The sequence below is a fragment of the Passer domesticus genome, chromosome 6 (genome assembly GCF_036417665.1).
Source record: "Passer domesticus isolate bPasDom1 chromosome 6, bPasDom1.hap1, whole genome shotgun sequence".
NCBI lineage: Eukaryota > Metazoa > Chordata > Aves > Passeriformes > Passeridae > Passer > Passer domesticus.
Window position 1 is genome coordinate 5,348,467 of NC_087479.1, and position 14,427 is coordinate 5,362,893.

Here is a 14,427-nt window from a genome sequence, read left to right on the forward strand (position 1 = left end):
AAATTTCTGTAAAAGAATCATGTGGTGCTGGAACACAAAACTGCAGAGGTTCATATATGAGACAAGCTGTAGGTCTGACATGGGACCAGCAAACAAAGTCAAAAGCCCAGTTCTCTCCTCTGCCTTCCAAACACTAAAATCTTAGAATGTGACAGAAAACTGTTGATTCTGACAGAGTTTAAATTATGCCACTATGAAGCCAAAGGAGCAGAACACCTCACAGTGGCAGAAAAATAAGAAGCCCAAGACTTCCCTGCTTCACCAGTTTTTATCTTCACAAAAGCAGGCAGAAAACCCTGAGGACCACAGAGGGGCAATGGATTTATGAGGTCTGAGAATCCTCAAACAAAGAGGTAGTTGAGCTAGTCGATTTTATTGCTTTATCCTTGAAAGCTTAAATAATAAAAAAGTTAAAATAAAAATAAAGCAGAGCAAGCACCTACTAGAAAAGCAGTGTCAGTATTGTCCTTTAGGCATGTTTCTCTCCACACCTCTGGAAAGTTGTCTGGCATTTGACATAATTAGGAGGAAGAATTTTCTCCCCTGGCAAAGTCAATTAACTTCACTGTATTTGTATCATCTGTCAGAGTTGAATCTGCTCCCTTCTTCAAGTCTGACACAAGCTCCTACACCTACTTGACAGATCAAACAGCTTATATAGAAATTAGTGTGCTTTAAAGGGAAGTTCCATGGCTATGTCAAGTCAAAAGCTGCAAGACAAGAGGTGAGTGATTATTCTATTAGTATACACTCCTCTGGAATATTAAAATACAGCCTAGCTTTGTACTGAAGTTTAACCTCTTTCATGCAATTTGCTATTTCATTATGAAACTGCTTTAGTCTTCAATCACCAGAAACATCTGCAGAAAATTAAAGTAGGTCTTTTTCCTGCTCTGTGCTCTTGAACTGCTTAATTTCTCGTACTATTAAGATACATAAGCTCCTTGCTGTAACAAGAAATGTAAGAAACAGTGTGGGCCACTGCTTTAACATACAGCCATAAACAGGCAGATGCATGTTTATGCATTGAGTGTTATAACCAAGCTTTTATCTTAAAGCTACATAAAATATTAGTGCTCTGTGAAACACCATTCAATGTGATGTCACTAGATAGCATATCATGCCACTCTTTGGCATCATAAATCAATTGCCAGCTCTCATCACATTTTATTGGCATTATAGTTCAGGCCCAAACTCACCTCCCATTAGCTCCAATTTAATATTTGCTGTACATCAATGTATAAAACTCGTAATTAAAGGCAGCAGAGAAGAGAAGGGTAACACACACAACATTCTTAATGCAGTTCTCCAGTTAAAACACGAACACAAAGCAGCATGGTGGGTAATGCAGGAATGAAAACACTTCTCTACTGAAATGCCTTTCCTGGTAATCAGCTCTTAAAAGCAGCCAGACCAGTAATGCAGCTCTCCCAGGTGGCAGCCAGGGACTGGGAGCACTCACTGGATGCATAACTGAGAAACAACATCAAGGTCTCCACAGATTTTATGTCCCTGAGCAGCAATGAGAAGCACATCACAGATGAAAATGTCACTTCTCTTTGGGCACAGACCTGTTCTGAAGTAAAACACCAACGGCACTCGGCCACTCTGTTGGGAAAGGGGCTTTGGCCCAATGAAATCTCTTTCCTACCAGAATCAAGCTGCTGTTTGCAGTGAGCTGGTGCAGCAGTGCATCACCCTGACAGGCTGCTGATGTGATTGAAGGAGGGAGCACAGCCCTGTATTGATCTCTCAGCAGCAGGGCCAGCACTCCACAGAGCTCACTTTGAAGTAGCCCCACACAAGCACTGCATTATCTGCCTCGCCAGCGCTGGGCAGGTTTTCAAAGGCTTAAATAATATTATGGCACATAAATCTACTAAAGGCTAACCTGATGCCCTTTGTGAGTGAGAACTTCTTGTACTACAAAGGTTCTACCAGTTGGAGCCATGGAAGAGCAGAAACCACAGGGGAAGCAGAGCTGGCTCTTCCCAGACCACCTCTGTGCTGCTCCAGCACAGGTTGGAGCACACATGAGCCTGGGCTGCCCTAAAAAACATCTCAAATACAGCCCCACACAAAAAACTTTACCACAGGTTTTGTAGGATTTGCCTGTAACTGTCTATGGAGGTTAAATCTGTATCAATGCGAACTCCTCATTTTCTGTACAGAGAACACTCAATTTTTAAAGGAAAATAATCTGGCAATATTTCCAAGAGAGTCCTGTGGTCATCTTTCTGAGTTAGCTGTCCTTCTGCATCAGAACTATTACCCCTCAACCCCCTGGAGTACAAAAGTTTCCACTGTATGCCCTGTCCATTTAATGCACTGCAACTGAAAATATTCTACACTGACTGATGGATTGAAGCAATGTTGATCTCAAATTTCTTTACCTCAAGAACTAACACACCCCTCAATGACACACCCCAATGAAAAGTGCAAGCTCACCTTTAGCTTTACAATAAAAGAAGGCAGTAATTAATTTTTAAAGCACCATATTCTAATTAGTTTTAATAGGTGCTATGCAAAAAAAAAAAAAAAAAAAGGCATGATTTACACTGATAGGTCTTAAGAAGTAAGTGTAAATAGGGATTCATCATCTAAAGAGGTATTTTCCCTGCAGGGATCTCATTTTATCCTAGTGATTCTCAACCACTTTCATCTACCATTTGAAAGAAAATATAAAAGTCACCCATTGCAGAATGTACATCTGTCAAAAAATCTGAGGGGGCTGGGGAAATGGATAAATGATTCAAACTAATCTGTGTAGCACTTACTAACGTGGACTTTTTCCAGCTAGAGACAGCTTAATAGCAAAGGTCACACAGCCAGGAGCTAAGAACAGGTCACACAAACACAGCACCACAAATTAATTAATGCTGGAAACAACATAGATAATGGTGGTTGACTTACAAAACTTGAGCTCTGGTTTCTTCTGGAGGTAAGGAGGTGGGGACAGACACAAAATGGTATCGAGTAGGGGAATTCAGAATTCACCCTGGTTTTCTGCAGTGAGTTCTCTGCGTGTTACCTTCTCTTTTCTGGGGCAAAACACTGAGCTTCAGCTGCACTTGCTGAAAAAAAATCACTGCACTGCAGACCTACAGAACACCTGATAATACAACAGCAATAACAGCAAGGAGTTATCACGTTGTAAATGTAAAATGATCCATAGCAATATCTGCATACACACAGAGGCATGCACAAACACATGCATATTAATAAAATAATTATGCACACATTAACAAAATAATTCCAGCAGAAAAACACAGCTTTCCTGGGCACAGAGATCATCCCCTCAAAGCAGTTACTCCTGGCACCCTAAATCCTACCCTCTCTCTGGAAAAATTAATGGCACCACTGCAGTTCCTTCACCACTTTGTCAGGAAGAAGAGTTTTGGGGAGCTCTCATCCCCCCTTTTATCTACCCTCACCATGTGGCAGCTATTCTTCTGGGCACACCCAAACCTTTTATCAGAGGAAAAGCAAAATTTTTGGAAACGGCTCATTAAGAGAGAATTTAATCAATGAGTTTATGTACAGGATGGAAAAAAGGTGAAGGGAATCCAGGAACATGCATGCTTATTTAGATGTCACTTTCCTATTCAAGAAATTCTGCTAAATTTAGCATGTTTTTTGTTTTGGTTTTTTTCGTTGTTTTTGTTTGGTTAGTTTTTTTTACATCAGGAGTATTTTAAAGCCTCTCCTTTATTTGTATCTCTTGCTTTTCACATTGTTTTTGCTTTCTCAAGGAAGCTGGCAGCTGAAATGGTGTTCTAAAAACAAGTCACAAACATTTAGCAATGTTGCCATTTCAAACACCAGGCTCAGCTGAAACTGCCGTGTGGTAAGACGATGCTGTTTCAGCTGCTAGAACCCTCAAAGGACAAAAAAAAAATGCTGAATAGAACCAAAATATAAGTCATGAGTCAACAAAAACTCTGGGATTTGTTGCAAATAACATCCTGCAAAGCAGCCCAAAATAGAGGATGCACTGCTCTTTGCAGACACCAGGAGCCTGTAGGATCACCTCCAGCCAGCCACCCCAGTTTGTGTGGTTCTCTCTACTGGAAGTAGCAAGCACTTCCCAGAACCTAAGGCTGATATTTCAAATCAGATATTTCCATTTTTCAGATAATGAACCAATGGGAGAAAGAATAAACAAACAAAAAGAAATAATGCACACACGCATGAGGAAGGCATGAAATGGACCCATACATGAGCACTGAAATCTCATCTATTGGCTAGCCCCATTCATAAGTCTTTTTCTAAAGACATAAAAATAGCATTAAAAGAAAATACATTGATTTTCTTTTCTTTTTCTGGTCTTCAATTCCCAGGGCAGACAGCCTGTAAAACCTGCTGCTGTAGTACATATGGGCAGCTGATCTGAGCAGAGAGCTCCAGGCAAGTTTTCAGCATTTGTTTTGAAATACAGGAAAATCAACTAGGTCCCAGAAAAGCCAAATATCTGTGAACTCGGGGATGAAGAGCCTGCAGCACCAGCACAGGGCTCCAGTGCCCACCCTCTGTCCTGCAGGGAGCTGCATTCCTTTGTTCCATCTGCAAACATCCCTGAGCCATGTGAGCACACTCCTCAATTGTATGGAAGAGCCTGTGAGCACACAGAGCTCATCCTCTGTGCTGCAAAGAAACTGCAAAGAAACTATCTACCCAGACAGCCCCAGGGCAGGAGCATTAAAGGCATTTCTGTAAGGTCTAATCCTGTTCACACTGAAGCTGCTACAAATTCCTCTGCCAGGGCTGGGAGCAGAACTGGACCTGTGTGGAGCTTTTATTTATTTTTAAACCTACCATGCTCAGCACCCAAACAAGTTCAATGGGAATTTTTCAGATTAGCGCAAGAGCCAAAAACAAGTCAGGAACTTGTGAACTTCCTACAGCTCTTTGGAGAAGGCAGGGAAGGAGTCTGGAGGTGTTAACTGGGAGAACTGGTGAAAATGGTGAGGAGGGAGCTGCACTGAGCTTTCCTTGCTGTCACCTCCAGGGTCTGTTATGACACTGTCAATTGCTCAGATGTTTGCAGAACTGGGCAAAACTCATTTGTGTGTTCTTCTGCTAGTCCAAGCTTTTCCAAGGCCTGGATAAATTGAGTAAATACAGCAAACCCAAAAATCTACAGAGCATTTCTGGGTGAGAAAAAAAGAGAGAGCTAATAAATGCAAAATACTAAAATAACAACTTCAGTGGCTACTCTTAGACAAAAGGCAAAAGATCAAGAAGGATCCTGAGGCCCAAACTGCTCAAGGCAAGGGACTGCTCAGTCACAGCAGACTCCTGAAAGCAAAATCCCTAATGCAATCACACCTTCACAACAATACTTGCCTTGCTTCTGGGGAGAAAAAGAGCAGGATGCACCTACATCATGGAACAAGGGAAAAAATAAAAAGGCAAGATAAGGTTTCCTTATTTCAGATTGTTTGCAGACTCTGTATCTGTGGGACTTTTCATTCCAAAATTAACTGTGTGCTGAAGAGAGCCTGGAACAGCAGAGCCTTTAAGCTTCCAAGTTTTGAGATGGCCTCAGAGTGCAAAATCTCTTCTCTTCATTTCTGGAATAGCTTTTGACAATTAGTAGAATCAATGACCACAGAGCAAGAAGTCTGCCCAATCCATCAGGACCTAAATGTGAAAAGAGGGGGAAGAGAGAGAGAGAACCTTCTAATTACAGGAAGGGGAGAAGAGGTGTAGAAATTTTTTGGCTTTATTTGGGAGCATTTCCTCATGAATTCTGGAAGAGAGTCAGAAAATAAAGATAGCAGCCAGCACTCACCTCCTGCATCTTCTTAAGGGAGAACTAGACAAATGCAGCAGTAGCAAATAAAGGAAACCATAAGTAACCTTCTCTGTGCAAGGCAGACACTACCCCAGTAGAGAGAGTTGGCACAATCCCAAGGTATAGAGGCTGCTTGGTAAATTCTCAATAAATATTAAAAACACAAGTATGCTGATATCTGCATTTTTTCCAAAGTTGATGGAAAAATTAAAGCATGGGTCGATGCTCCTGAGAACAGAGGAGTCAGTAAGATTCCAGGTTTAGGGGAAAGAACAAAGGGATGGAGAAACTATTATCTTGAATCTCAATTAACGTCGACAGATCCCGGAGATGAGAGAAAAGCGCCTGCACTGGAGCCAGGACCTCAGCACCTCTTCCATCCTTCCAGAAAGGCTCACCCAGCTTTCAGAGGTGGAGAGCAGAGGGACCTGGAATCCAGACTAGTGGAATGATGCCAGCAAGACATGGGACACCCTCTTTCTACAGTTTCACCCTTTTCTCTCTCCTCATCACAGGAATATCCATTGTTCCTATCAAGTCTACAAGAGGAGAAGGAAAGAAAAGAGATAACTTTGTCTTCCACAGAAGGCAGTCCCCATACTCTGTGGTTATATATACATATATATAAAATTTTTCTATGTATATATATTCCTCTGCAGAGGACTAGTGGAGACCAAGTGCACAACCACCACCAGATATCATTAGGATTTTAAACTCTAAAGAATTTGCTCACCTTTAGCATCATCTTAAAAAAAATACCACCAGAACAAGAGTTGACAACTTCTAAGCAAAAAAGCTGTGCCTATAAAAACTCTGGATTGATGGGTCATTAAAAACAGTGACTAAAATATTTATTTATTTATTTTTTAAAAATATTTAAATAATACAGAATAACACAATTACTTCCAGGACAAAAGTTACCAAGCATGATGTAGCAAGTGTATTACATCAACCTCCATAATAAATCTAACCTGCTAATATTTTCAACACTGTATGTGTTCTTGCACACTTTCAAATTACTCCAACACTATTTTAAACAAATCCTTCCACCGAAGAAAATGTCAATATATCAAAACTATTTTTTAAACTAATGAGTTTCCTTTTTTACAAAGCAATTACTTTAAGTACTGAAAAGGTTTCCATGGCACCCTCCACTTTCAGCTGACAAATATCAGCAATAGCTGGATTTAAAACAAACAAACTGAAACCCCCAAATCAGCAGCGTTTGACTCAAGGAAAAACATTACATGTTTTCATGCAGAAGCATTGAAAAACTTATTCTTACTGAAAGAAAAAAGTATGTATGCACACCTGCTTTTCTATCAATCTAAGCAGGAAACCATTTCACTGCTGCATCATAAGTAGAAGAAAAGTGCTTATTAAAACATTAATCACAGTCCATTATATTCTGACTCCATGCCAGAAGTTCCCATTACATCACTGAAAATATCTATTAACCAAAACCTGATTCTGACAAGTTACAGAAGTGTAGTGTTTAGGATTTAGTAATGTAAAAGTCAGTTTTAGAAGAACAGTTACACAATTGATTTTGCAGTGGCAAGCAACTATAATTAATTGTTTTTGTGACATTTATTACTGCAGTGGGGTTGATTTAACTGGTGTTTCTACTGTAAAATTATTAAAAAATTATTTCAAACTTCATCTACTTTTATTAAACACATTTATTGTGAAAGTATTTAATACCTGGGGCTGGCTAAACAATTTTAAAATGTGCTGGATATACCAGTACATGTAAAACTGCATTGTCTTGTGTAAATATGGGCCTTGTTTAGAACCACGTCTCACAGGAAATTATGCCAAATGAAAACCATCTCCCCTTCTCCTCTCCCACTGAAAAGGATTTATGTTTTTACATTTAATACCAGTTAAAGAAACAAAAATATGGTGGTGTTACCTTCAAGCCTGAGCAATAGTTCAGCTGTGAAGTCCCATTATGTTCAAACCTCTGCTTTGTTATTAGAAACACAGCCTAACCCAAATGCTTCAAGTTGGAAGAGGGAGAAGTGAACAACTCAATTCTTTCTGGAAGCCTGGCACTGCATGTCTTGTTTACCTAGAACAGTTTTCAAATAACTACTAGCAACGCTTTAAAACCAAAGCCATGAAATTGGTTCCTAAATGTGTGTACATAATCTCCAGCCAACCATTTTAATTCCTCAACCCCCTCTAAGCAGCACCACTAACAAAAATTTAATCAATAATAGCTATAATGAATGATAGGAAAACCATATTCTGTATTTTTCCCCCTTGACCCAACATACATGAGTCTCTAACTTCAAAAGGCACCTGAGATAATAACCTTTAACCTCTCCTTGGACATCTTCCAATTTCAAAGATCCAAAGAGCTTCAATCAAGGTATTTTTAGGGTCCCTCCACTATATCCAAACACTCCCTTCCATGCAGCAGCTCTGGTCCCAGTTACCCCCAAAATTTCTGCTGTCCCTCCAGGTGTGACAGCCACAGGGAGAGATGCACAAACTGCTGCAACGGAAGGAGCCAGAAACTCCAATTATTATGGGTGTGGAAGACTTGGATGGTTTTGGTTTTTTTTTTTTTAATACAACTGGGAAAAATAAAAAAGAACACACCTGGGATGGGATACCATTAACTCTTAGGAAAAGTTCTCTGGCTTCACTTTTCCTTCCAGTGTGATCTAATCCAGCCCAACCCTTAAAAATCTGGTCATCCATCATTATCAGGATTGAGAGCAGTTAGATCCATGCACAGGATGAAATTTATCAGTGGAATTACTGACTTTGGCAACTGACCTGCTCCTCCAGGAAGAGATCCCTCATTGCCACCACTAAGCACTCTTTGAAGAAGCTTTAAGCATTAGAGACTCCTCAACAAAGCCATCTGAAGGGGGTTAAAGAACAACAAACTACTGCTTTAAAAGCTGCAGAAAGCTTCAAGCAAAACACCCCCCACCTGAACAAAATTTTCATCAGAATGCTGCTTTACAACTGTATTTATCAGTGTCAGAGTCAAGATGATGCATCATTTCTGGCTTTATTTTCTTTATGGATCTTTTTTTGCTGGCTGGCTAAATGTTTTCATTTTACATAACCCCCCCCCCTTTCTTAAAACAACAGTGTTGAAGGGCTTAGGAAGCCTCTCTCTCCTTCCTTCCACACTTCCTTTCTGAATTTTTATGGTAATGAATTTTTACAAATGCTTCAGAAGGCAAATTCAAATAATATGCTCATCAGCCTTCAACCACATCTGAGACTAATTAGTTTAAGATCACTGCATCCAAATAGACCCTTCAGGAGAAAATGCCAGGGTTTTCTTAGACTACCCCAGAGCAAGTCCTTGCTGTGCCATCTCTCCTGACAGCCAAGCACAGAGCAGGAGCTTGATGAAGAGGAGGAGCTCAATGCATTTCCATGAGCTCCCACACGCTCCATCAGGCAGACTTTGCTCCCCATCACTGTGGTTTTGTCTCTGTACTCTAACACTGGGCTTAAAGAAGCATTTGGGGGCTCTATCCCAGGAACAACTACAAAAACTGGAGGACACTGAGGCGCTGCTGTTGTTGAAGTGAGAGAATCAGGACAGATTTCTCCTGCATGTGCAAAACATATTGCTTTTCTTGTGGTAACCATACAATTCCCAGTGCAATTATCCATCTGGCTGAGGAGCCAGAGAAAGACTCAAAAAGGGCAACATGATGGGAGTGAAGGAGAAGCAAGGAAGGGAAAATGTAAAGAAAAGGAAAATACTGGGCATAAAAACCACTGATCTCAAATTGACCACATCATTTCAGAGATGCAACAGAAGTCCTAAAACTTAACTTCTACCAAAATACAGCAGCTAAGGAGGAAAGCTTGTGGACACAGAGAGTCACAAGAGAACCAGGCATCAACAGCAATATCAATGCAGGGGATGGAGGGAAGGATGAAAGCAAAGAAGGGCTATCAATAACAGATAAGAACTGTCACAGACAATCAGGTCTTTTTAAGTGGCTGGTAGTAACAAGGCTTTGATTTGCTGAGACACAAAGAGCACAGAAAATAGGGCATTTGGCCCACACAGTCGCTGGATGCCTCCTGACACATTATAATCCATCAGCAGACAGTTTTGCCTGACACCTTTCAGCTGCCCACTTAGCAGCACTGCCTCCACACCTGCACAGACAACTCAGGATTTGCCTCCTACAAACTCTCAATACTAAAACCAGTATTACCATCTTGATTTTTTGAATTAATTTTAAATATTTACTGCTTGATCCCGTAGCACAGTTTACAGACAAATCTCCATTCCATTAAGGCTCTGATTTTTTTTTTCCCTCCTCTTCACGTTTAAGTATTTTAATGAATGTATGATTTAGTATTCAGCAAGCCCACGCTACAGAAAGAGTATTCTGGAATAAATGGTATAATTACATTTCCTACAGCGACCTTGTAATCTCACGAGTATTTATTCTAGACTAAACAGCCTTACTCAGCTGCCCTGTGTCTGATTGTCGATGAAAGAAGCTTGTTTGACAACTGCTTCGAGCAGAAACATATTTTTTCCATGATTGCATGAAAAAGTAAAAAAACATTACCAGACCGGTATTGCGAGCACAGACTCATGTTAGATCGATGAGTTAATTTTGAAGCCAAAGGCCAACAAAAACAATCACCATGGACATTCTGCTGTCAGGGCCAGCTTTTGAGGTTAATTTAGTGGTACACACACAGCTACAGCCAGCTTTACATGTAAGAAACTGCATGGTCTATGCAGGCTTCCTTCTTTGTTTCTTTATATATTTTCCATATTCTCTGCTTTTATAACCCTCCTGAGACCTTTTACAGTTACAGAACCCACACTATACCCACAGGTGGGCGGGCAGGAAGCAAAACTCTCCATTTCATAAGCAGTCCACTTTTAATATATTCAATTGCTAATGACCTTGACAGAAGAGCTCCATGCAAAACACCATATTCTACGGGGTGTCGTTTGAAATGTTCATAGACGTTTTTGCCAGAAAGCTGATTCCTTAAACAGTAAGATTTCAGACTTACTAAAGGCTGCACTCCTTGATTTCCATTCAGCTGGAAAAATGGGTGCTAATCTACCTCCCCTATATTAAATTTGCGTCCTTCCAAAAATCCTAAAATGAAGGCTGTAGGATTTCTGTGGAATGCTAAAGCAATACCAGACAGTTTCTGTATCAAACCAGGTCAAGATGGTTTATAGGCAGTTCTGTGGCCTGCCCTGAAAGAGACAGCACACTTGGCCATGTTCATGATTCCAAAAGGGCACCCACACAGTACTTGTTTTGCCATTCATGGGTTTTTATTCAATTATTCATGGTAAAATGAAAAAAAAAAAACAAAAGGCTGTATGGAAACCGTAGCTGAGTCTTTAAAGCAATAATCACTCCTTACCTGCCAATTCTCATTCATTAAGTACCCGATGCAAAACTCTGCAGCAGACAAATCTCTCTGCTGAGGATCAGGCCCTGCAACAGGAGACTCTGGGAAATTCAGACCATATGCCTTGGTAGCCAAGAGAATTCCTGCAAGGAGTGCAGCCTTCTATGTGCCCTCCAAAGCAAGCCAAGCTTCCCTTGCTCTTACTCAATCTTTTGACTCTGACTACTGAACTTATTGAGAGACTAGATTCCATTAAAAGGAGCAGAATGAATTCAGTGTTCAAAACCAATGGGCCAAAGCAGATCAAATCAGCCCTTCATTTGTGGCTTTTCTCCTTTTCCAAGATTCAAGAAATATCTGCATACCCCAGTGACAGAGCAGATGTGAAAAATCACCTGCTATGGACTTTTAAAGCCCAGCAGTCCTGTCACCCATTCAAAATCAATTCTCAGTTATTTCACTGCCTCAAACCCTACACAGACACTGACAGGGTTCTAGCAGAAGCTAATCCAGCCAAAGACCAGCTCAGCTATGCTGTAAGAATAGTTTGGAGACCATCCTGACTATTGCCTCACTTAAAAAAAAAAAAATCACAATGACTGACAGCAAAGAAGTTACACGAGTCATTTCTAGAGTAAGTGCCAGAATTCTACATGTGTTTCAAATTACACTACAACACTGTACAACAAAGAAATATGCAGAAATTTTCCACTTGAAGTGAAGGTTAAAAATTAAACACTAACAAAGCTCTAACAGATATGAAACTCAACCTCATCTTAATGCAAAATTTAAAATGCCTGAGCTGTCCTACACTAGGAAAAAAGGAATTAATCAATCCAGTTGTTCACAAGAAAAAGCACAGTGGGCATTGTATGTACAGATTTTCACAGCACTCCCACTCTGCTTCAGTACTTACCCCCTCAACTCTTAAAATGATATTCTATTTAGATTTAACTTTTAATTTATCATTAAATTAGGTAATAGGTATATTACCTATCCTCATTAGATTAGCGTTCACTATTGAGCTTCATTTTCTGCATCTTATTTAAACAAAACATTAACCAGGGTCTCCTAACAATGTGATTATACATGAAAACAAGTTGATAGATCAAAGAGAAGTCACATTTTTCCTTAAAGAAAAGATTTTTGAAGCAAACCTGATTTTTATATACACACATATATATTCATATATATGAATATATTCAGCTTGGATCTCTCCAAAGCTAAGTAGGCAAACACCATTTTATTTTAAGCACCAGGCTTGACTTGATTACAAGGTCTGCTGCAAAGAGAAATTTTTAACCTGACTTGTAAATTATTTCAATTTTATGAGAATGGTGAGGATATGACTGGCACTGTGTTGAGTATGATCCACTTTGGATTAAAAGGTTTCTAAACCTTGAGTCATGAAGTTCACATATCTTTACTCAAAATGCTAATCATATAAGTATATTTTCAATTTATAGTAAATTTTTAAGTAGCTTGTGTATAGCTCTTCACAGCTGTAAAACTTGGTGGCTGCTGTGCGGCCACTCCTGTTAGACAGACTTACAATTACTGCCAGAAATGTCTTTACATTCTTCAGGACTTCCAAAAAAACATAATTTGGATCCTCAGGGGCTTTTTTGTTTTGTTTTTCCTTTACAATCAAAACTACATATCAAACATACATTTTTAAAGCAACACACTACTTTCCATCCCCATCCTGTGTTATTCTTTCACTACTTGGAATGTCAGTTTGTTATATTTTTCATTTCTTTTGTTTTCCAGTAAGAAAAATGCAGACCTCCAACCACACAAATTCAGCATATTCAGCTAAAACATCAAGAAGAAAAAAAATAAAATGAAGAGAGGCAGGACATCTTGCCCATCTAAGAAAACCTCCAAGTAAAGCAAGTGCTCCTCGTGTTCTCTCGCAGCCACACTCCTCTGCTCCCCAAAAGGCAATTCAAGGGATTTGCACCAATTTGAACCAAAAGGTGACACTTTCCACTTCAGTCCAAACCAAGTTTGTGGTGACAGCAGGAGTGCCAGTAGAGCCCTTGGTCAGGCAGGGATCTCTCTCCAAACACACCAGCAGGTTGGCCCCAGCTCCGTGCACAAAGCATTTCCCAGTGCACGTCCCTGCACACTTCAGTAATTCAGAGCAGTGGCAAAGCCACACAGAGCCAGGGCTGTAAGTCATAGTGGAGGGACAGGCAGCTGCAGAAGCCACCCCCTGGGTGGGCATGTTCCAGTGATCCAAGAGCCCATTTTCCTCCAAGGGCAGCACCACATGTTTGGGAGATGCTCTCACACATCCTCTCCCCTTTTCCAAGTCACGTTTCCATCTGACAGCTGAGACAGGCATGAGCTGGTCCTCGAGTCTGAACAACCAAAGTGACCTTCATGGGGGGCTGAAGGACACAAACCTCTACACATTATACCAATCATTTGTGTTGGGGAAAAAAAATCCTAAATCTTTATTATTCTCAGATTTCCAACACCCCAACAAAAAAAATGCACAAGGATGTTAATGCTTTTCTGCAGTATTTAGGAAAAAAAAAAAGAAAATTTACATCCCCAGGGGAAACCGAAAACAAATTTGTAAGAACAATTTGAACATAAATTTCATTTTTTGCAAAATATGCAAACTCCACACAGAAGAGCAGTGGAAAAATGCAAAATCAAGTTTATGGTCAGCTCATTAAGTTTTTTGAAAAGCCTAATAAGCAAATAATACAAGTCATCTTAAAAGACTTCTTTTTTTTATTTATAAAAGATTCCTTACAAATGTTCTACATGACCCTGTAAGCATTCACCCTTTTTCTTGCTCTTTGCTAAAACCTTCTTGCCAGCTGTGTCCTTCATTACAGCAACTCACAAAGAAAAAAAAAATGCTGAAACCTAAAGCAGGTCTTGCAGAAGGTATGTTAAGGAATATTCAGAAAACTCGTTCTACTGAGTGTTTTGAAGATTTAAAAAATGTATTTTTAAGAAAAAAAAAAAGTTAATAAATTATGCTACCTGAAGTGAATCCAAAGTCACCAGGTTGACAATTTTCTTTGCAATAGTTCTGGCTCCAGAAACTCAGATAACAGTCTGCACATTTGAAGGAACTATTTAGCAGCAATAAATGTCAGGCTACAAAGTTATTAACAGGAAAATGAAAAGAGGGAGAAACTAGAATTAAAAAAAAATCCAGCTAAATACATTCAAAATCATAGGATGGTTTGGGTTGGAAGGGACCTTAAAGACCATGTAGT

At 39.8% G+C, this 14,427-nt stretch overlaps 1 protein-coding gene across 3 annotated transcripts in view; it reads right to left on the bottom strand.

The window, feature by feature from the left end:
- The window catches only part of MNAT1 (MNAT1 component of CDK activating kinase), a 118,177-nt gene that overhangs the window by 18,891 nt on the left and 84,859 nt on the right, over positions 1-14,427 (bottom strand). Inside the window, exon 8 of one of the 3 annotated variants that reach the window (XM_064422960.1) lies at positions 8,648-8,675. The exons of the other annotated variants lie outside the window; for them this stretch is intronic. Coding sequence (XP_064279030.1) covers positions 8,663-8,675 — 13 coding nt within the window. The 3' untranslated portion in view covers positions 8,648-8,662. Of the gene's footprint in view, positions 1-8,647; positions 8,676-14,427 lie in introns of those variants that run through there. 3 annotated transcript variants of the gene reach the window in all.